The sequence below is a fragment of the Toxorhynchites rutilus genome, chromosome 2, assembly GCF_029784135.1.
Source record: "Toxorhynchites rutilus septentrionalis strain SRP chromosome 2, ASM2978413v1, whole genome shotgun sequence".
In the NCBI taxonomy this organism is placed as follows: domain Eukaryota; kingdom Metazoa; phylum Arthropoda; class Insecta; order Diptera; family Culicidae; genus Toxorhynchites; species Toxorhynchites rutilus.
The window spans coordinates 119,944,604-119,966,288 of record NC_073745.1 but is presented as its reverse complement, the minus strand read 5'-3'; the positions used below and the strand labels follow the sequence as shown (position 1 = coordinate 119,966,288).

The 21,685-nt window shown below is 40.5% G+C and overlaps 2 protein-coding genes across 3 annotated transcripts in view; one reads left to right on the top strand and one right to left on the bottom strand.

Moving 5' to 3' along the window:
* The window catches only part of LOC129764879 (carboxypeptidase N subunit 2-like), a 322,005-nt gene extending 301,739 nt beyond the window's left edge, over positions 1-20,266 (bottom strand). Inside the window, exons 1-2 of one of the 2 annotated variants that reach the window (XM_055764432.1) lie at positions 19,586-20,266; positions 18,803-19,527 (exon numbers count right to left, since the gene is read on the bottom strand). The gene's annotated coding sequence lies outside the window, so the exon portion shown is untranslated. Of the gene's footprint in view, positions 1-18,802 lie in introns of both variants that reach the window. The other variant, XM_055764433.1, reaches the window with a different exon arrangement.
* Positions 12,532-14,316, top strand: LOC129766077 (uncharacterized). Its single transcript, XM_055766531.1, has 2 exons — positions 12,532-12,675; positions 12,739-14,316. The coding sequence occupies exons 1-2, from the start codon at positions 12,532-12,534 to the stop codon at positions 14,314-14,316; spliced, it is 1,722 nt and encodes a 573-aa protein (XP_055622506.1).
* Positions 20,267-21,685: the final 1,419 nt, after the last annotated feature.

Here is a 21,685-nt window from a genome sequence, read left to right as displayed (position 1 = left end):
CGTGACCTTTAGCGTGAGAGGCATGGATGTTACCACTACGCCAGATCGCCTCCACATGAATAGGATAATGAAGACGTATCAATTGGTTTTTAGTTTAATAATCGAAGTTTGAGCACTGGTTTATTTTACCAACCCTGTTCATTTTAACCGCAATTCCCCTACTCTGTTCCTGGTGGGATTTGGAATGGATTCTGTATTATGAGCTACAAAGCAACCTGTTTCTCACATGTATGGCTCGCAGCAGTTTTCGACGAGGAAGCAAAAATCTTCTTGGAGAATAGAATATTAAAGCTGTGTAAAACTATGAATATAAAATTAAATTATAATGCTTTGATTGAATATTATGTTTTTGTTTTCCCAAAAATCAACATTATCTTTTCGGACAACCCAATATGAGCTAACCTGATTTATCCTGATTTTTATTTTCATTCTTCCTGATTTTTTTCAAATTATAGTTGACAACCCTGGTTGTACCTTATGTTTTAACGCTGGGCAATTGCGTATCATAGGGCGCTTTTAAACGCTCAGCAGTGTTGTGAAATATCACTATGCGTGTCCGACCGAAGCACATTTGTTTGATCCACTCTGTTGATAATTAAAACTTAGATGAATGGGTTAATATCCTTTGTTCAGTTCTTGAAGAGAAGCGAAAACTAAACTGCGTCACAACCCTCAGAGAGAGGCCTAGCAACGAGGAGCAGGAAGTTATTTACTATTAACTATTGCTTTAGCAGCTTGAAATTAATTTCTCTTGCCAATTCTTATGACCATATTTAACAGTAATAGCCTTTGCGACTTTTTGTAATATGGCTCCATCCATTTCTAGCTTAACCGATTTCTCACGTTTCTGGAAAGACTAGCGGTGCCCCAAATCCATCCTAATATTTGAAGAATTTACGCCTCTCTTAGGTGATAGACAAAGGTAGCCTCTGTCATTTTTAATAAATGTATTCTCCAAAATAGCGATTCAAACCCGTTCCAAATTCATCACGATAATGTTACGCATAGAATTTGCAGAAGACTATCTCCGAAATAAACTCACCATTCTACCGCATTTTTTATTTTCACCAGAAAAACACTTCCAAATTCGCACGAAAAAAAGCACCGCACGCCTTGGGAAATTATGGCGGCCCATGTCTTTGGTGCTAAATGTGGCCTCTCGAAAACGATATCGACTCGTTCGGGAATTTGTGGCCGGATCAAGCAAAGCCCGCTTTACTCCTCGATCACCCGCCATCACTTTTGGAGCCTTTGAAGTTTTACACGTGGCACACACAGGAGGACCCAAACATCGTGCTGCGTGTGTGTGGGAGTTGATGTAGCGGATAAAAGCATTTCGTTGGCCCGTGAAACGGTGTCCGTCTCCATTACCATAAGTATGCGTTTCTCGTCGGCCTCGTGGGCCAGACAGTTTTTCTTCTCGTTTTTTCGAATCGACCGGTGAGATGGTTCTGTGGAATTTTCGGCAAGGGAAAATGAGGCGAACCTCATTTGACCCGCGCTATTTGATTGGGTTTATATTCTGCGAGGAATATTTTCTGTAACTTACCGTATACGGGGTATTCGGTTGAATCCTGACTTAATCAAATCAAGGCAACGTGGCTACCGCGAGGGTTTCGGGTATTGATATTTTAAACACCGAAACAAATCGAACGAAGAATCGGTTCCAATTAGATATATTTTCTATCAGGTCTAAAATAATAAATGTGGCGTTCAGCTTGAAGGGACTGTAACATTTGGCAGCTACTCTTTTCGATTAACCTCACCAACTAAACAGCTAATAGAACATATTGCGTGGCGCTTGTGCGTAGCGTAGAGCCCCGATTATCCGCGGAATTGGGTAGTGAGGTCATCAAATAAAAATCGTTTTTGTTTTAGTTTTCGTTTCTCCGTTTCTCCGTTTCTCCTTTTCTCCGTTTCTCCGTTTCTCCGTTTCCCCGTTTCTCCGTTTCTCAGTTTCTCCGTTTCTCAGTTTCTCCGTTTCTCAGTTTCTCCGTTTCTCCGTTTCTCCGTTTCTTCGTTTCTCCGTTTCTCCGTTTCTCCGTTTCTCCATTTCTCTGTTTCTCCATTTCTCAGTTTCTCCGTTTCTCCGTTTCTCCATTTCTCAGTTTCTCCGTTTCTGCATTTCTTCGTTTCTCCGTTTCTCCGTTTCTCAGTTTCTCCGTTTCTTCGTTTCTCCGTTTCGCCGTTTCCTCATCTCTCTGTTTCTCCATTTCTCAGTTTCTCCGTTTCTTCGTTTCTCCATTTCTCAGTTTCTCCGTTTCTTCGTTTCTCCGTTTCTCCATTTCTCTGTTTCTCCATTTTAGTACCAGTTCTCCGCGTTAGTACCAGTGCAGCAGTCCACCTAGCCGCCTTTATATAGTTTCGGCCGCCGAAGTGATCAAGTTAGCTGGAAAAGCTGCTCGCGACCTGATGCCGTTTTGCGATTGCGTTTGCACTCGCCACTCGCTGCAACTGCCTGTTGTCTTGATGTCCACCGAACCGAATGTGTTCTGTTCCGAATGCGGGTGTTCTTATCCGCATTCGGAACAGAACACATTCGGTTCGGTGGACATCAAGACAACAGGCAGTTGCAGCGAGTGGCGAGTGCAAACGCAATCGCAAAACGGCATCAGGTAGCAGAAGAAAAAAGTTTGTTCTTTATACAAACTGCTTTGGTGGCAAATCCAGAACAAGGCGGCATCGAGGGCATTCGAAATGGTTTTTTTTCAAAACCACGAGTACTAAGTTTTCTAAATTGGAACCATTCCATAAAACAAGGCGCTTTTCAGGGCCATTAAACCTTCCAAAAAAGAGTTTAGGAATTACAGTTCAATGCTTTCTAAAACAATATCCAAAATAATAATAAAACACAAATTGATTTTTTCATAATTTGTTTGCCAGGATATGATGAGTATGTGAATTTGGCAGTTGTTCTGAGCTTATTGATTTTCACCAATTCTTAAATTGCTTCCAGATTGAAAGTACAGTAATTTACACTTATCTCGACATTTAGCTAATTGGACGGACCTGTAATGCGACATATTTAGTTGGACATTTTTGTAAACATAGAGTTCGGGGTCCAAATTATGACCCCACATTGAAAGTCGACACTGTACTACTGTCATCGCAAATATTCAATTACAGGTTAAAATTACCTCCAATCCGATACTGAGTGGTGGTAATGCGACGTGCCATTGAATGTAATTTACTGTAAAATATGTCACAAGCTGGATGGGAAGAAATTTTCCAACTGTGAAAGCTGTGGCGAGTGGCAAATGCAATCGCTAAACAGAAAGGTTTAGCCGAACAAGATGGGGATATCGAGTGATAACAAAACAATAAACTCTTTAGATTGAAGATAATTTTGTGATACTGAAAAGGACCCTTTTTAGCCTGCATGTGAATCCAACGAGCGAACAAATCGTAATGAATGTATTTTTTTGCCATCGCTCCCTTTTAACGCTCATTCGTTCGTCTCGTTGGACTCGCCCCTCTGGCTGAGTCTGCCGATTTGTCTCTATCCTGTGAGTGTGTACCGCTAGAGTATAAAACACGCGGACCCTAAAAAAAATATCTTATTTTCTTTCAAACCGTAAACCCGTGTGGTTGTACGGCATCGGCATCGTGGACGTAACAAGGGAGGACAAGTTAAGGGAAAGGCAAAGTCTCACTCGAACCGTGCAAGTGTCCAGTTCCCTGTTGGTCGCATTCACTGATTGCTCCGCAAGGGTAACTAGGCCGAACGGATTGGTGCCGGAGCACCAGTATACCTAACAGCGATTATAGAGTTTCGGCCGTCGAAGTGCTCGAGTTGGCTTGCAAAGCTGCTCACGACAATCAGAAAACCCGTATCAAGAACAGAGCAGCTTCGGTTCGGCGCTCATCAAGGCAACAATTAGTTTCAGTGAGTGGCAAAGTGTTGCTCCGGCACGTCGCATTAAATGTAATTTACTGAACAACATGTCACAAGCTGGATGGGAAGAAATTTTCCAACTGTGAAAGCTGTGGCGAGTGGCAAACGCAATAGCTAAACAGGAAGGTTTAACCGAACAAGATGGGAATATCGAGTGATAACAAAAACACAACACCAAAGGTTCTTTTCAGAACCATCAATATATTCATAAAGAGTAAACAGTAAACTAATCCATTTTTCAGGTAGATAGGTAGGTATTCACGTAGGAGAAGAAAATAAAACAATATATTTAAAATATATATTTAACAAAAGCTGTCCCCTTTGTATAGTCCTACGTCACTCCGGTTATGTCCCCGACATTACCCACCCTTCTTTTTTATAATGAAAACCGTTTGATATTTTGGACGAGAAGTAGTTAAGCTATAATATTCTTCGAATAACGGAGATTGTAGCGGTGTGTGGACGCAGTAAATGGACATATTCCTTAGGGTGTTCATTTTAACCGCTTTTCCCCTATATCTTCCTTCGGGCGAAGACCGGATATGTCAAAGAATTAAGAGGCAAGGTATAAATCTTCGCATATGCGGAAATGCTAGTGTTTTGCCTGACTTTTTGATCGTTTATATTTTTCCGACAAACCTACTGCATCACAACAGTCAGTTGCAGAGAAATCAATATTCAAATTTTCACTGAATTCAATATCCATTCTTTGGAATACATCTTAACTCAACAAATGAGGAAAGCATATCAGCACTTGTTGAATTTTTCCAAATATTTCTGATATTTAGTACGGTTATAGATATATTATATTAACCATAGTCCTATCATTAAAGTTTGTTCTACTTTGAATTAGACGAACAAATTACAAATAAAATCTTTTTATATTGACTTTGTATTCAAAAATTTTCTCTTGAGTAATTTTACACTCTGAAACGTATTCCTGCATAAATAACTCTGGGGATACATCTACATACACATTATCCTCAATAAAGCAATGTTGTTCCTCAAGCTTAATATCGTTGTAATTTCATAAATTCGTCAGACAATCTGGTTTCATGAAATTTTCTAGCATCGTTTTGGGAAGCCACGAAACAATTGAGGGTAGAGATAAAAAAAAGTTAAGTACAAAGTTTAACTTAATGTAAGACCTATACAAGTGCGAAACGGAGAACTATCATGATAGAAAACTTTGGCATGGAAACCAGTATATTTATTACGAATAATGTAAAGAGTACAAAAATCAGGAAAAATCAGGATCATTTCCGAAAAGTCAGGGTAAATTGAGTGTTCCATAGGATATCAGGGAGCGTGCTGAAAAGTCTGGGAAATCCTGAAAAACCAGGATGGTTGGCATCTCTGGGTACAACCATAATAGCATAACAACCATAACATAACAACGTGCAACCATAATAGGAACATAGCAGATCTGCTTTTCAACTTTGCAGCGATTTCGTACAACCATAATAGGAACAGGGCAGCATTTGATTTTGCGATAATTGGCACGTAGATGTAAAATTGTACCAATTATATTAATACAAAGTTAATTTCGATAAAATCGTGTAAACTGATCGAATCACAACAACAAGAAGAATGTAATGTATGCGTCACCACTGTATTTGCATCAAAACAGCCGCTTCACAGTGTGAAGATCTCATTATTTTGATCACATATTGCTTAGCAAAATGCTAAGAAGCAAGCGTCAATGGGACAACCTATTTTCAAAGTAGATTTTTCAACAAAAGAACTATGTTTCACATAGAATCAAGTATCTAAATCGATAAAAAAGAGATTTCTTATGTTTAAAAATCGTATTAGCGCCTTTAGAGTTAATTTATGCTTTCTAAACTCATAAAAAACTCACTCGTATTACCATAATAGGTACTATTGAGTGATAGGTACTTCTACCCTAGTTCATTCCTAAATTTATATGATTTCTATGCTCTCGCCGACAATGATTTCGTAGCCCTACGTTAATAATGCGCTCTTGTCTTGGACACAAACCTTCTAATTTTTTTTTATTTGTTTTAAAGATTACAAAAGCGATGTGATTCAAACCACTGTAACTTGTGACCTAAACGCCAAAATAACAAAACAAAAAATTACACGTGCCTTTAGATACATCCTTTCTAAAATTAATATGAAAACGCCAATAGTGGGCGTTCATAAAATACACACATAATTTGCGTATTTACGCCCATATTAAATAATGTGTTACTTATGGTAAATGGCTTGAATCATTCGTTTCAGTTCGATATGTGGTCTAAATGTTCTAAACACTAAATCAATACAAATATAGGGTATCGGCGTACAAATATACGGTTAAGTCCCTGCGTGTTGATGTGTAAAATACATTATTTTGATGTACAAGTTCAAGAAAATTCGAGCAGATGAAAATGAGATCTACAAATAAAAGATCTAATCACAAAACATTATCATGTAGCTTTAAAACGAAAGGTAAACAACCCCTTCTCTCTCTTGATGTGCGCCCTCTAGAATCATCCCAATTCGCCCGCTTCATCCCAACGATGATGATACCTTATTTCCACTGGCAGGAAGAAGAGCTTTCCGAGTTTCCGTGCATGTAAACCCCTCTACTTCCAAACAGCACGAGATATTTCGTCTCAAACGCTAACGCTCCTCATCCTGCTCTAACCACCCCAAACCAAAAGAAATATAACGTAAACGATGTTGAGCTTTGTAAAACACCTATCGCAAGCTTTAAAAACATACACATCCATGGCGGACTGATTTTTTCGTCTTATTTCAATCCGAGTGAGAGAGGATACACATCAGAAAAATACTGACAGCATCACCATCAGCAGCAGGACAAGGGGAGCATATAGAAGTGCCACCCTCCTGCACCGGGTGGGTCCCAACGCTCTTCTGCCACACACAATAATATATCAGGCTTAGCAGAACTTGAGATATTGAAGGCGCACAGCACACACGTTCGGCAGAAAAGGGGATTCCGAGCACAGGAAAAAAAGTGGAACACCAGAATTGCTTGTAAATTCAGCGTGGTGCGGTTCGAATTGGACTGGAAAAAGAGACCTCTCAGAAAATAATCGGCTCGGAGTGCCTAGTTTAGGTGGTGGAAAAGGAGGGAACGGAAGAAAAGAGTTTTTATGGGATACAATTTATTGGAATGCTGCAGTTTTTCTGCTCACAATCGGGGGCAGCAGTAGAGGACGAACCGAGGCGCCACCGTTCGGTAAAGTGTCTTCCAAAGAGAATCACGTACTTGTATGGGCAAATTCTTCCGCCCATCTCCCATCATCTGCTCACAGTGCGACAGGGGGAACGTAATTAATGAAATAACCCCAATGGGAAGCAAGGTATTACTGCAGGTTACTGCAGGCTGCGAGACGGAAATCTCCATATTTGCACGTACGAACGGGTGTTATTTACGGGGCAGTTATTTTCTAAAAAGGGAATTATTGAACATTTATTTGGTGCAATTGGAAAAATGCAATCAACTGCCGGATCGGGGTGCTACGTATATCGTATCTTCATAGCGAGCATTCCCCCCAAGGAAGTGAAATCTGTAAAATTCGACTCGTGCTGCTACGTTACGATGCTGTAATGTTTCATCACATCCCTTATTGGTGCTTTGTTCTTTCAGTTCTACAAAAAAACATGTGTGCAAAATGTAATTGAGAAATGATTGTTGCACAGTCTGAGTTTGCTCGAGTTGTTTTATTAATGAAATATTCATTTGATAATACATTACAAATGGTTGAAAAACGTGGAAACGTGTTCTGAAAACCAGCCAGAATCATACTCATAAAGCTACAATTTAATACAATACAGGATACACACTTTTTGTTTGTATAAAATATTTTCATTCCCCATTGTTAAAAAGGTTCATATTTTTAAATGGTACTGATATTAATAAGGAATGCAATGTGTATCGTGGGTTATTCTAAAACGTCCCTCAATTAGAGTGAATTAATTTTCGACACCTACATTATTTAGGACGTAAAAAGCATTCAACAAACTCGATCTATACTAGCTCACATGTTGATACATCAGTAATGAAAACTATCTCTTATTCAAGTGATTTTAATATTTGTTGTCTTTACAATACATTTTCACAATGATTTTCATGCGTGCTCTAGCTCATTTGAGGGATGACATTGGAGATTTTGATTGAGGCCGTTCAAATGATTCTAATCTCATCGAAAATAGACGGATTTCGCGCCAACTCGTCTATGGGATTGGCATGACCCTCTCTGAATTCTTTGATTTTTCTGGGCGTGATGACCTTACCTATTTAAGCAACTTGACATACTTAGTTTTCCGAAAATTTATCCAGATATGGAAAGGGCTGAATAGTTTTGGTCATTTTTTTATAATTTTTTTTACTCGAAAATGATAAATCTTACAAAAAAGTGATCTATCGAAGAGTTTTGAATATTCAGAAAAAAAATTGTTTTTTAAATTCTACACTGAAAAAAAATCGATTTCAAAAACTAAAAGTCAGTTTTCTCAAAATTGTCATTTCAGATTTTGATGAAATGGTAGATAAATCTTGAATCTATATATATACATAAACATGTATTTTTGTCTGTCTGTCTGTCTGTCTGTCTGTCTGTCTGTCTGTCTGTCTGCCTGATTCTTATGGACTCGGAAACTACTGAACCAATCAACATGAAAATTTGTATGTAGGGGTTTTTGGAGCCGGGGAAGGTTTTCGTGATAGTTTGAGATCCCTCCCCCCTCTCTAAGGGGGAGCTGCCATACAAATTAAACACAAATTTCTACATTACTCGTGAATTAATCAAGCAAATGAAACGAAATTTAGCATGTGGAAGTTTTAGGGTGCAATAAATGTTTTTACGGTGGTTAGACACTCCACCCCCCCTTTCTAAAAGGGGAGCTGCCATACAAATTAAAGACAAATTTCTGCATTACTCGAGAATTAATCAAGAAAACGAAACCAAATAAGGTATATGGAGGTATTAGGGTGCAATATTTTTTTTTACGGAGGTTAGACACTCCGTACTTCGCAACTTGTGCATATTTAAGGCAAAAAAAATTTACAAGATTTTTTCATGAAAATTTTCTATTTTTTTGTACATCTATAGAAAAAAACCAATAACAGGTAGAAATGGATTTATGGTGACCCTTGGATGCTAAGTACAGTTTTCAGCTTGTTTTTGTAGTCAAATACAATATGTTTCAATTCAGAGACCAACGACAGCTCTCAAACAATAGCCATCTGCTAAATATCTCTTCATCGGTCGGTCAGGTATCGAATAGATTTTGAAAATTTAGGTATCTATTGAGAGTCACTGTAGATATGATAATAATAAATGGCGGTGGAGGCGATCTGGCGTAGTGGTAACATCCATGCCTCTCACGCTAAAGGTCATGAGTTCAATTCTCACTCCAGACATTCTTCCAAAAATGGAAGTAAAAAGTGACGAACCAGCCAAATGAGTTGAAAATCACTATAATACAGATAAAAAAAACTGGATTTCGGTATTGGCGCTACTTTTTTACGCGAAATATGGAATTAACGCGGTTTTTAGCTTTATTTTTACGCGGCATGTATCAACCGCGTAAAAAGTGACTCCAGTGTAAACAGATTTAATGTGACAATTGATGTGACTTTTAACGAAATAAGTGTGTATTGTATCAATGATTAGTAGTTGAGAAATACACTCAAACTAGCGTTGTCAGAAAGCATTTCATTTTCGACAGAAAACATGTCATTTCCTGCCTTGAAGCGTCAAATGGGCAAATAATGTCATATGTCCCAAACGCTTGAAAATGTTTGTATGTATGGAAGCAGACATCTCTTTCTTTTTTCTTTCTTCATCTTTTTTGTTCAAACGTTCAAACGGCGTCAACGGGGATCGAATCAAAGCCGGCTGGAATGATATACTGTTTTACACGACCACGCTATCCACATAGCTAATGATCCTGTTACGCAGAAGCGTGAAAATATTACATCTCATAACAAATTGAAGTTGGAAAGTGTTTTCTAATTTTACTCTTAGAAAACACTTTCCAGCTTGAAGGAGAACTATATCCATCTCGGTCTAGGCCGTGTACATATGTGGCGAAGTAATGCGTGCTTATTTGAAACGTGTCTTTTGTTTCGCTCGCTCGTATTAATCTTATATTGCCGTACCATATACAGGGTTTTCCATTTCGGGCTTCCGAAAGTACACAGCCCTGCGCTGACAACCGTTTGACATAGCTGTCAACCAAAGCGTCATATCGTTAGTTGAATGTCTGCCATTTTACAATATGGATCGTTTTACCATTGAACAACGTGTTAATTTTGTTAAATTATACTATGAAAATGATGAAAAACCGGCAAATGTTTTTCGAGCATTACGGACGGATTTTGGTCGTCATGGACGGCCTACAGAGCACACAATCGCTAATGTAGTGCGTAAATTCGAACAAACTGGATCCGTAGCGGATATTGTGAAACCTGTGCATCATCGTAATGTGCGTTCGGCCGAAAATATTGCTGCTGTTGCTGCCAGTGTGGAGGATGACCCGAATGTTTCGATTCCACGGTGTGCTCAGCAATTGGGCTTGTCAAACACATCATTGTGGCGAATTTTGCATTTGGACTTGCACCTACATCCATATAAAGTCCAACTGGTACAAAAATTAGAGCGTGGTGACCATGGAATGCGTCGGGCATACGTCGATTGGGTGAACGAACAACAGCAGCAAAATGCTGAATTTTCGCATCAAATTTTCTTCAGCGATGAGGCACATTTCGAGCTCGGTGGCTATGTGAACACCCAAAATTTCCGTATATGGGGTTCAGAAAGTCCACATGTGATTGTTGAGAGGCCATTACATCCGCCAAAAGTCACTGTTTGGGGCGCATTATGGTCTGGTGGAGTCATCGGGCCGTATTTCTTTGAAAATGAGGACGGCGAGACGGTAACTGTGAATGGTGAGCGCATGTTAACCGATTTTTTTGCCACAAATTGAAGATATGGATACGGATGACATGTGGTTTCAGCAGGACGGCGCCACGTGCCACACAACACGACCGAACATGGCCAAATTGCGAACGAAATTTGAGGGACGCATAATTTCGCGTTTTGGTGATTCCAATTGGCCGTCCAGATCATGCGATTTGAACCCGCTAGACTTTTTTTTGTGGGGTTATGCGAAAGACCGTGTCTATGCCAACTCTCCGCAAACTCTTGAACATTTGAAAGACAATATTCGTGAAGTTATGACCGAGATACCGCCCCATATGTGCCGAAAAGTCATCGAAAATTACCTGTTCCGGATCAAGGTGTGCGAGGAAGTCCTAGGTGGACATTTGAATGATGTTGTATTTCACACATAATGGCATAAACCAAACTTTAATTTGAAATAAAAGTTTCATCGAAATTCGAATTCTAAGTGTGTTTTATTTCAATTTACTTTCGGAATTTAAAGTTGGAAAACCCTGTATATTAAACAAACGCTTACCAGTTTTTGTGAGTCATGGCACTTTCTGTCATTTTTACGCTCATTTAATGTAATAAATCGGGATGACAAAACATGAGCTAAAAATCGATTTTGGGTGAAGAAGGAGAAACGAATATCATAGAATATGGATTGCATTTCGAACGAATAATTCAGTTTTTTAGATTTTTACAAGGATTTTGAAATTTACGCGGATTTTGGAATTTCTGCGGTTTTTTAGGCGGATTTTTTGGAAGTTACACGTTTTGGATACGCGGCACGTATCCCCCGCGTAAAAAGTAAGTCCAGTGTACTTTGATAAAAGAACACACATTACTAATTCCAAAATCCGCGTAAAACCGCGTTAATTCCAAAATCCGCTGTAACCATTTGATTGAACCTCCTACCGGAAAAAAATACTGGCAAATTATCGACTTTTCGAACAGTTATTTCTCGGAAAATGAAAGATTGGAAAAAATATTCTGATCAAGAGTTAACATCCTCCTGCAACGCAGCAGATTCCATCTCTTTAGACCAAGCAACCATAAAACCATCTGGGAGAAATCGAAAGGAGGAAAAAGAGGACGGTGAGCCTTTTCGTCGATGGAATCCATTGGGAAAAGAGGAGAACGGAAAAAGGGAAAAACCCGGAGAGGAATCGGAGAGGAGCCATTAAAAAATCGCTAAATGTCGTTACAAGAAATTTTATGTATTGAATATCGTTTGGAATCAGTGCCATTGTCAAATTAAATTAAAGTCCATTGTCATTAAAATTATTGTACGTGTTGTGAATTTTAATTTGACAACAATCCTAATCGAGTGTTGGGAGTTCCACTATTCAATCGCATCGAAGGATTTCGAAGGGATATTCCCCAACATTTTGGTCCTTCGAACCGGATTTTGGATCTTTGGTACATCGTATGGACGGATTTTCTTCATCATAAGGCCGGTACTGCGTAAATATCAAGCTGCCATCGTTTAATTTGAATGAGGACGTAGCCCAATAAAGAAATCCATTCATCCCGTAACTGAGCCAATTGGTCTGGAAACATAGAAGTAGGAGTTAACACAATTTGGAGCCATATTTGCTTCGTCAGGTCAGTAATATTGAATAGTATATGCCTGGCGAAGCTAGGTTTCACTACACATACTACATCTGAGTTATTTGTTTCATAACTTACATAACATCGAGAGGATTCATCATGCCTAATACGACCACTACCACGAAAACATCACCGTCCCTGAAACGGCTGTTACTAAGTCTGAAAGATGCACATTCGACGATCAACGACATTTGGAAGTTTGTTTCCGAGTTCAAGGGTGATACAGCAACGAGCCAAGCGGAGGTGCGTTTAGAGACTCTAAACTGTGCGTAAGAAAAGTTCTCTGAAACACTCCTTGACATTAAGTGTCACGATGAATTTGACGACGAGGATGATTTTTACGAACAAGAAAAAACAGATTCCAGAGACCGTTTTTATCATGCCAAGGCTTTTCTGATGGAAATTCTAAAGAAGGAACGGGAGCAATCAATGTCAACTCAAAGTATTCGAGTGAACGATAGTATGCTGCATGGGACGTTCGGCCATGTACGTCTACCGCAAATCAGACTGCAAAACTTTGACGGTAATATAGACGAATGTTTAAGCTTCAGAGATCTCTACGTATCACTCATACACTGCAAGTCAGATCTGCCTGATGTGGAGAAATTTCACTACCTCAAAGGCTGCTTGCAGGGAGAACCGAAAGCTCTTGTCGACCCACTACAACTTACAGGGGCGAATTACACGATTGCATGGGAAATGTTACTAAGCAGATATAATAACTCCAAACTGTTGAAAAAACGCCAAATTCAATCTTTATTTAAACTACCAATAATCACAAAGGAATCCGCAAGTGAATTGCATGTACTTCTCGATAACTTCGAGAGAGTGGTAAAAACGCTCGACCAAATCGTAAACCCAGAGGATTATAGGGATCTTCTGCTGATTAATATCCTCACTACACGTCTGGATCCAACGACACGCCGGGGGTGGGAAGAAATTTCCGCGAGTAAGGAACAGGAATCATTGGCCGATCTCACCGATTTTTTACACTGTAGAGTTCAAATGTTAGATTCCCTACCATCGAGAACAGGAGAGAACAAACCTAGTGGCACGTTTAATCCACCACTAAGACATCACCCGTCCTTCACCAAACCAAGCTACAGCACAGTACAAACAAGTACAACCCGGTGTTTATCGTGCGAAGCTTATCATTTCCTCTATCAATGTGATGTTTTCCAGCGAATGACAGTATCAGATAGAGATTCGTTTTTGAAAGCTCATTCGCTTTGCCGAAACTGTTTTAGAGCGGGTCATCATGCAAGGTTGTGCCTATCACGGAACTCCTGTCGTAAATGTGGCGGCAGACATCATACACTAGTATGTTTCAGAGGGGAAACCGAGAGTGCTACGACTTCCAATTCAGCCTCTTCTGTGGATTCTCCAGCAGTTTCGATTGCTTCGTCATCACAAGTGGCTAACACTGCAGCTACTAATGCATTGGCATCAGGTGTTAATCATCGATACGCATCACAAATTCTCTTGGCAACAGCAATTGTTATTGTTATCGACGATGATGGTAATCGTTACCCTGTTCGGGCTCTATTGGATTCAGGCTCGGAGAGTAATTTTATCTCCGAGCGAATTAGCCAGAAACTCAAGGTACATAGACATCGGGCGGATATGTCAGTACTCGGTATAGCAGAATCCACTACCAACGTCAAACAAACCATAGATGCTACGGTTAAATCGCGTATCATGGACTTTTTCGTAACAATGACCTTTTTAGTATTGACCAAGGTTACCGTAAAGTTGCCAACAGCAAATGTGAACACGAAAGGATGGAATTTACCAGAAGGAATACAGTTAGCTGACCCTTCGTTCTGTATATCCCAGGCCGTAGATATGATTCTGGGTGTTGAAGCATTCTTCAGTTTTTTTTGAATCCGGTCGCAAAATATATTTGGGTGAACAAATGCCGATTTTGGTTGAGTCCGTATTTGGATGGATAATTTCTGGAGGCGTACCCCGTACCAGCAATTCATTGCACGTTAACTGCAACACTTCAGCAATGGAAAAACTCGATCATTTGTTAACCCGGTTTGTGGCGTGTGAGGAAATCGATACCCCTATCAAGTATTCATCAGAAGAAGCGCATTGCGAATCTTTATTTACGAAATCTGTTCAGCGGGGTGAGGATGGACGATATACCGTGTCTCTTCCCAAGAAGGAGGATACGTTGATGCAACTAGGAAATTCGAGAAATATTGCACTACGACGACTGTTATTGACTGAACGAAGATTGGCAAATGATACGTATCTGAGAGAACAATATATGACTTTCATGAAAGAATATTTGAATTTAGGACACATGCAAAAGATCGACGAAACAATTTCAATTCCAATTAATAGATGTTACATACCCCACCATCCAGTATTTAAGAAGGAGAGTACCACTATAAAGGTTCGGGTAGTTTTCGATGCATAATGTCAGACATCTTCGGGAATAGCTTTAAACGATGCGTTACTGGTTGGACCAGTTATTCAAGAGGACCTTCGCTCCATCATTTTCCGTTGCCGAACGAGACAAATCATGTTAGTAGCTGATGTCGAAAAGATGTTTCGACAGATTAACGTTACCTCTACTGATAGACCACTTCAATCTATTCTATGGCGATTTTCACCTACCGATGAGGTTACAGCATATGAATTGAACACGGTGACATATGGGACAAAGCCCGCACCATTTCTTGCAACGAGAACACTTCAACAATTGTCTATAGATGAAGGGAAGCGATTTCCATTGGCAACGAAGAGTATATGTGAAGATACCTATATGGATGATGTGATCACGGGAACCGAAGAAATAGAAGAAGCATTGAATTTACAAAATCAATTGAACAAGATGATGACGGCAGGTGGTTTTAATCTAAGAAAGTGGGCATCGAACGATGCTAGAGTTTTGAAAGGTATACCGAACGAAAATCTAGCAATCCAAGATACTGCAGAAATAAATCTCGATCCCGATCCATCGATAAAAACTTTAGGACTGGTTTGGATGCCAAGATCTGATACATTCAGATTCAACTTCAACATACCTACCGATAACAATGAAGAACCCTTATCGAAACGTCGAGTACTCTCTATAATTGCTACGTTATTCGATCCATTGGGACTTATAGGCGCTACAATAACAACAGCAAAGGTGTTTATGCAACTTTTATGGACATTGCAAGACGAACGAGGACAAAAAATTGGTTGGGATCAGCGATTACCTTTGACGGTGGGTGAGAATTGGCGGACATTTCAAGCTCAATTGCCGTTACTCAATGAAATACGAATTGAACGTTGCGTCATTATACCAAAATCGACTCTAGTAGAAATTCACTGTTTCTCAGATGCATGCGAGAAAGCGTATGGCGGTTGTCTGTATGTGCGTAGCCAGAACAGACTAGGAAATATCTGGGTACGATTGTTGGCATCAAAATCTCGAGTGGCACCCCTTAAATGTCAGACTATCCCGAGGTTGGAGCTTGCCGGAGCGCTTTTAGTTGCTCAGTTATTTGAAAAGGTCAAGAAGGCATTAAAATTGAGGGCTGATTCCTATTTTTGGACAGATTCAACATGCGTGCTACGTTGGATTCAGACTACTCCAAATACTTGGACAACCTTTGTAGCAAATAGGGTGTCCAAGATCCAAACCCTGACACAAGAAGGTACATGGAGACACGTTCCAGGCAACCACAACCCAGCTGATCTCATCTCAAGGGGAATACTTCCAAAGGACATCATACAAAACCGGTTTTGGTGGAATGGGCCTGAATGGCTAGAAATGGAACAGGAAAAATGGCCTATGTCTCCAGGAAAGCTAACTGAGTGTGATGATGTTGAGAGAAGACGTACAGCGGTGGCAAATACGGTCTCCAAATCGAACGAATTTATCGTATGGTTAATATCAAAATTTTCATCCTATACTGACTTGATACGCAAAACAGTTATATGGCTTCGTTTAATGGAATTTCTGAAAAGGCATAGAGGTTTTGGATTTATTACCACGAAGGAATTAAATCAGGCAGAAAATATTTGGATTCGTCGAATTCAACAAGAAACCTTTCCAGATGAGTGGAAGACATTAGATAGCGGAGGAGCAGTGGGAAGTCGATCACCACTACGGTGGTTTAATCCCTACATTTCGAGCGACAAACTTCTTAAGGTTGGCGGTAGGTTGAAGAATTCCAATGAAACGGAGAACACTAAACATCCAGTAGTATTACCGGGTCGCCACTTATTCACACGGCTGATATTACAACAATACCATGATCGTCTCCTACATGCTGGGCCGCAGTTGATGTTGAGCACAGTAAGACTTCAATACTGGCCCCTTGGAGGAAGGAGTGTAGCCAGGGAGATAGTACATAAGTGCATGAGATGTGCTCGAGCAAAACCGACTATGGTGCAGCAGTTCATGGGGGAATTACCTGCCGCGCGAGTTAGAATATCTCGTTCATTCTCTCAATCGGGTGTTGACTATTTTGGTCCCATTTTTATTCGCTCCGGCCCACGACGCCCAGCTCAGAAGGCATACGTAGCTGTGTTTGTTTGCCTTTGTACAAAAGCTGTTCATATGGAACTAGTCACGGACTTATCGACAGATCGATTTATACAAGCTTTGAGACGATTTGTAGCTCGGCGTGGGAAATGTGCTAACTTATATTCAGATAATGGGACGAATTTTGTTGGTGCCCGAAATAAGCTTAAGGATTTAATGCGTACGTTGAAGGATAAACGACATCATGATAGGATATCTCAGGTATGCGCCAATGAAGGTATGCAGTGGCTTTTCATCCCTCCTGGTGCACCTCATTTCGGAGGACTGTGGGAAGCGGCGGTGCGGTCCGCGAAACACCACTTAATACGAATCATCGGTGAGAATCCAGTATCGCCCGAGGACATGAATACCTTGCTCGCACAGATTGAGGCATGTCTAAATTCCCGGCCACTTACTCCCATTTCCGACGATCCGAATGATTTGGAATCTTTAACGCCAGCTCATTTTTTAATTACAGGATTTTTGGTCTCGATGGCGCAAGGAGTATCTGTGTCAACTGCAAGCCCGAATGAAACGATGGCGCCCTGCAGTATGTATCGATATCGGCAAACTAGTGGTAATTCAAGACGATAATTTACCACCTATGCGTTGGAGGTTGGGAAGAATCACGGAAGTTTATCCAGGCAACGATGGTATTGTACTGTAGTAACTGTAAGAACTGCAAATGGAATTCTCAAACGCCCAGTGGAGAAGATATGCATTCTGCCACTTCAGGAACCCACCTCAACGGATGAGTCAAACTAGGAGTGAATATCAACCAATCGTGTCTCAGTGTTTCGAAAGGTTTTTTTTCAGAAATTCAACATTATTTCTGGGTGGGTGAGGATGATCAAGAGTTAACATCCTCCTGCAACGCAGCAGATTCCATCTCTTTAGACCAAGCAACCATAAAACCATCTGGGAGAAATCGAAAGGAGGAAAAAGAGGACGGTGAGCCTTTTCGTCGATGGAATCCATTGGGAAAAGAGGAGAACGGAAAAAGGGAAAAACCCGGAGAGGAATCGGAGAGGAGCCATTAAAAAATCGCTAAATGTCGTTACAAGAAATTTTATGTATTAAATATCGTTTGGAATCAGTGTCATTGTCAAATTAAATTAAAGTCCATTGTCATTAAAATTATTGTACGTGTTGTGAATTTTAATTTGACAACAATCCTAATCGAGTGTTGGGAGTTCCACTATTCAATCGCATCGAAGGATTTCGAAGGGATATTCCCCAACATATTCCTTGATCTTTGTGGTATCTTTAATGCCAATAATCAAATTACAGCATATGCCTTCGTCAAAAAAATTCTTTGTGGCATGGTCGCTAATGAGTTGATAATGGGTTAATAATGGTAAAATCATTGTGTTGCTTCGTAACATAATTTCAATTGTATACGATATATACACCCAAACTGCAGAACAAAAATTCTGAAATTGAATTTCTATTTATAAAAAAATAAACCAAATTGTTTTTTTTTATATCTATCAGGCACTACAATGTACAGCAACAACTGAAAATTCCACTGAAAAGGCTTTCAAACATCAATTTAAACCAAACATATAATTGCAACGAAACGCAATACTTATTTCCACTTGCTAGATTACTGTAATGATACTCGTTAAAACTACAATTGCTCCTATCAGAAACAAAACAGACAATTGTGAATGAAAATATACATCAGAAAGGTAGGGAAAATCATAATAAAAAACAAACTTTTTTTTTCAAACAACAGTGCTCTTTATTTCCAAATCAATAACCAAACAAGGCGAAAACGGAACGAAACAAAATAGTACTCAAACGAATCACTTGCAGTGCTTTATTAATTAATTGATTTACCGCACAATCGTTCTCTCGTGTCGCAGATTCCGGGCTTCGGCGGTAGTCGATTTTCGCGCGGACGCTAATTATCACCCATTTGTGTCAATCGTCGTCACACATCCACATCCACCACCCCCTCGGTGCATCCGGTCGCGGTGTTCCGTTCCGATCCGAAAGGGGTTTTATGGTTTGTCCTGTTGTGTTGCCTTTCCCCAATTGTTCACTAGGACTTAATTAGCACGAACGTTTTCGCACACTAATTGGCAAATCACATCGCAATGGAACCACACTTCATCAACACCTTTCGAAATTAATAATGTGATTTCGGTCGTCACCCTATTGTGTGTGTGGGTGTTTATTTAGGTGGGTGGGTGTGTGGACCAACTCACCGAGTGGACAATGTGCACCGCTGAATGGAGTCCTAGGGCTATGAAGTATGCACTAACCAGAGCGAACAACGGCTTAGGTTTGTAAAACCGATTATTATTCCAATTTGCCAGCTGCAAAGCTGCAAAAAATACTTTGCCACGAGGTCCTTTAGGCTTGTAACCACATCGATTTATTCACAGTTTGGCCCGGCCGAGAGCACATGTTCATGGTTGGCCTAGAAAGTCGTGCCTTGCAGTTTCGGGACAGAAGCGAGCCTGGGTAGCGTCCTGTGCTTGTGGCGAACCGCACTCACAGGAGGAATTTTGTTGATTCTCATCCAGCACCCACTCAGGGTTGAAATGTTCACACAGCAGCTAACGAAGAAAAAATAAATAAAAAAACAAAGAGGGTCACACGATTCGACAATTTCACCCCAATCTCTTGTGTGGTTTCTGCCTTTTTTTCTGTATTTGCCACGCTAGACGAAGGTTCCACGCTAGCTCTTATCGGACGTTTGGGGACGTGGTGTCTCGAACTGGACAGATGGCAGCTATGTAAACTACACACGGAAAATGCCCTCTGGATGCACACCACTTTGATCCGGGCCCCGCTTTCCGGGCGTTTCGACAGGCTCATGCAATATGTATCACTAACTACGAATGCGATATGATTCGCATATTTCCGTACAGCGGTCCATTCCCTCTGCGGGTGGTTCAAGCTGTCTCCGTCTGCGCGGGCCACAAGGGGGCAAGAAAACACCCGAACCAGTCTCTTCTGTCACTTATTTATGAACTCCCACCCCGCGAAACACCACCGACAACTTCGTTGTTGCGAACTTGTCCTTCTGCCGAAAAAAGGAACGTCGGCCCAGCTTGATTGATTGATGGGCCCCTCTGCCAGCTCTCACCTGCTGCCACAGCAGTAAAAAATTAAGTTGATCCTTTTTTTCAGCTATCCCCAAGCAAGTATTCAACCACGGAACAGCCCGTTCTGTACGCAACTTAACAACACCGCACACCGCACGATAAGAACACGAATGATTCGCGTCCAATCCTTCCCGAAGCGACGATACAACTGAGCGTTCGAGTCGAATCGCACCGAATCCGATAATCTCGATGGTCGTTCTCCCGGTTGTGTGTTTGCGTTGCATGATCACTTCGGCTCGGGTGTGTGTTGCGTGTTGCGTCGCGTAGCTCAAAATGTTGCTCAAATCAACATCTCACAAAAGGGGCCTTCTTCTGGTTCGCTCTCGCTCTCCATCGTTTCGTGATATACTTCTCACCTACAGTGACAACCTGCATGCGTGGGAGTCACGAAACACAATGTAATCCCGCTGTTTGTTTTGATCTTGTTCGTCCGCACTCTCCTCCTCCACTCCCTCTCTCACTCTCCGGCAATGTGTCATAATGCCGCCTCGTCTTTCGCTGCCTGGAAGAATCTAATTCAGTCGCTTTGTGTTGTTTTTGTTGTTGTAGAAGCTGTCAGAGCTGAAGTAACACACTGTTGTGTAGATATACCCCGTACCGTTGCAGTGGGCACAAAAGCGAGTGGAGGCATAATTTTGATGGACACGTAAATAATGAATGCTTTCGGTGCGATTATGCTACGCTATGTTTTGGGCTGATACTAGTCTAGCTAAGCAACGGGATGCTGCGGCCGAGGGAGAAGAGAGGTTGCTGACACGAGCGATTTGGAGACGGTGGTTTCGTTTTAATGAACTCGGATGAGGGCGAAGAAAGGAAAGAAATGGCTTTAAATTAATTACCCGTTGCGGATCGGCGCTGGAGAGGTGTGCTCGATTGAAGGAGTCGTTGAAAGAGTTTACTTTGACTGTTTTATTGATTTTCCTGTTCACTTGTTTTCTTTTTGTTTGTTTCTTAATCAATGTTTACACAAAAATCGGTATTCCTAATTACAGCACTGTTGCTTATGTAACGAAGAGAGAGTCGTTTCCGAAATTTTCGAATTTATTTGTGTTTTATGTTAAAATTTCCTAAAATTAATTTTACAGGTTAGAAGTCAGTTTGATTGAGATGATTTCCAATTCAACTCACGTTTATAATTTTCCTATCGTTTTGCCCGAGTAAAACAATTAAATATTCGATCAATTTGAGCAAAATCCTAGATCATAGAATTTAGATAAGCAAAATTTTGTAATAGTTATAAGTAGCAATTTACCGTGAACGAAAGCAGAATTCACAATGTGGAGATTGGCACAAAGCACTCAACCTAGCCTAGTTAGAATAATAAATTGATTGAAACTCCAATTTAATTACAACTGTTAATGTTTGACTCACTGTATCGGTAAACACAATTTTAGTGAATCTGGTTTTCTGTATGAATCACTTTATGAAACTATATATGGGTATTGTGGGTAAATTGGTCAAGGGGGGGGGGCAAAGTGGTCACCTGCTTGTTTGGTAGTATAACTATTGACTATAGATGCCGTATTGATAGTCATCTTATGTTTGAAGAATTTAATGACTTCTGAGTCACCCTATACTTCAGTAGAGCTGTCGCATGCCAAAATAC

Coding starts and splice junctions, on each gene's coding strand:
- LOC129766077 (XM_055766531.1), top strand. CDS start 12,532: ATGCCTAATACGACCACTACCACGAAAACATCACCGTCCCTGAAACGG. Junction 12,676..12,738: donor CAGCAACGAGCCAAGCGGAG/GTGCGTTTAGAG, acceptor CTTGACATTAAG/TGTCACGATGAATTTGACGA.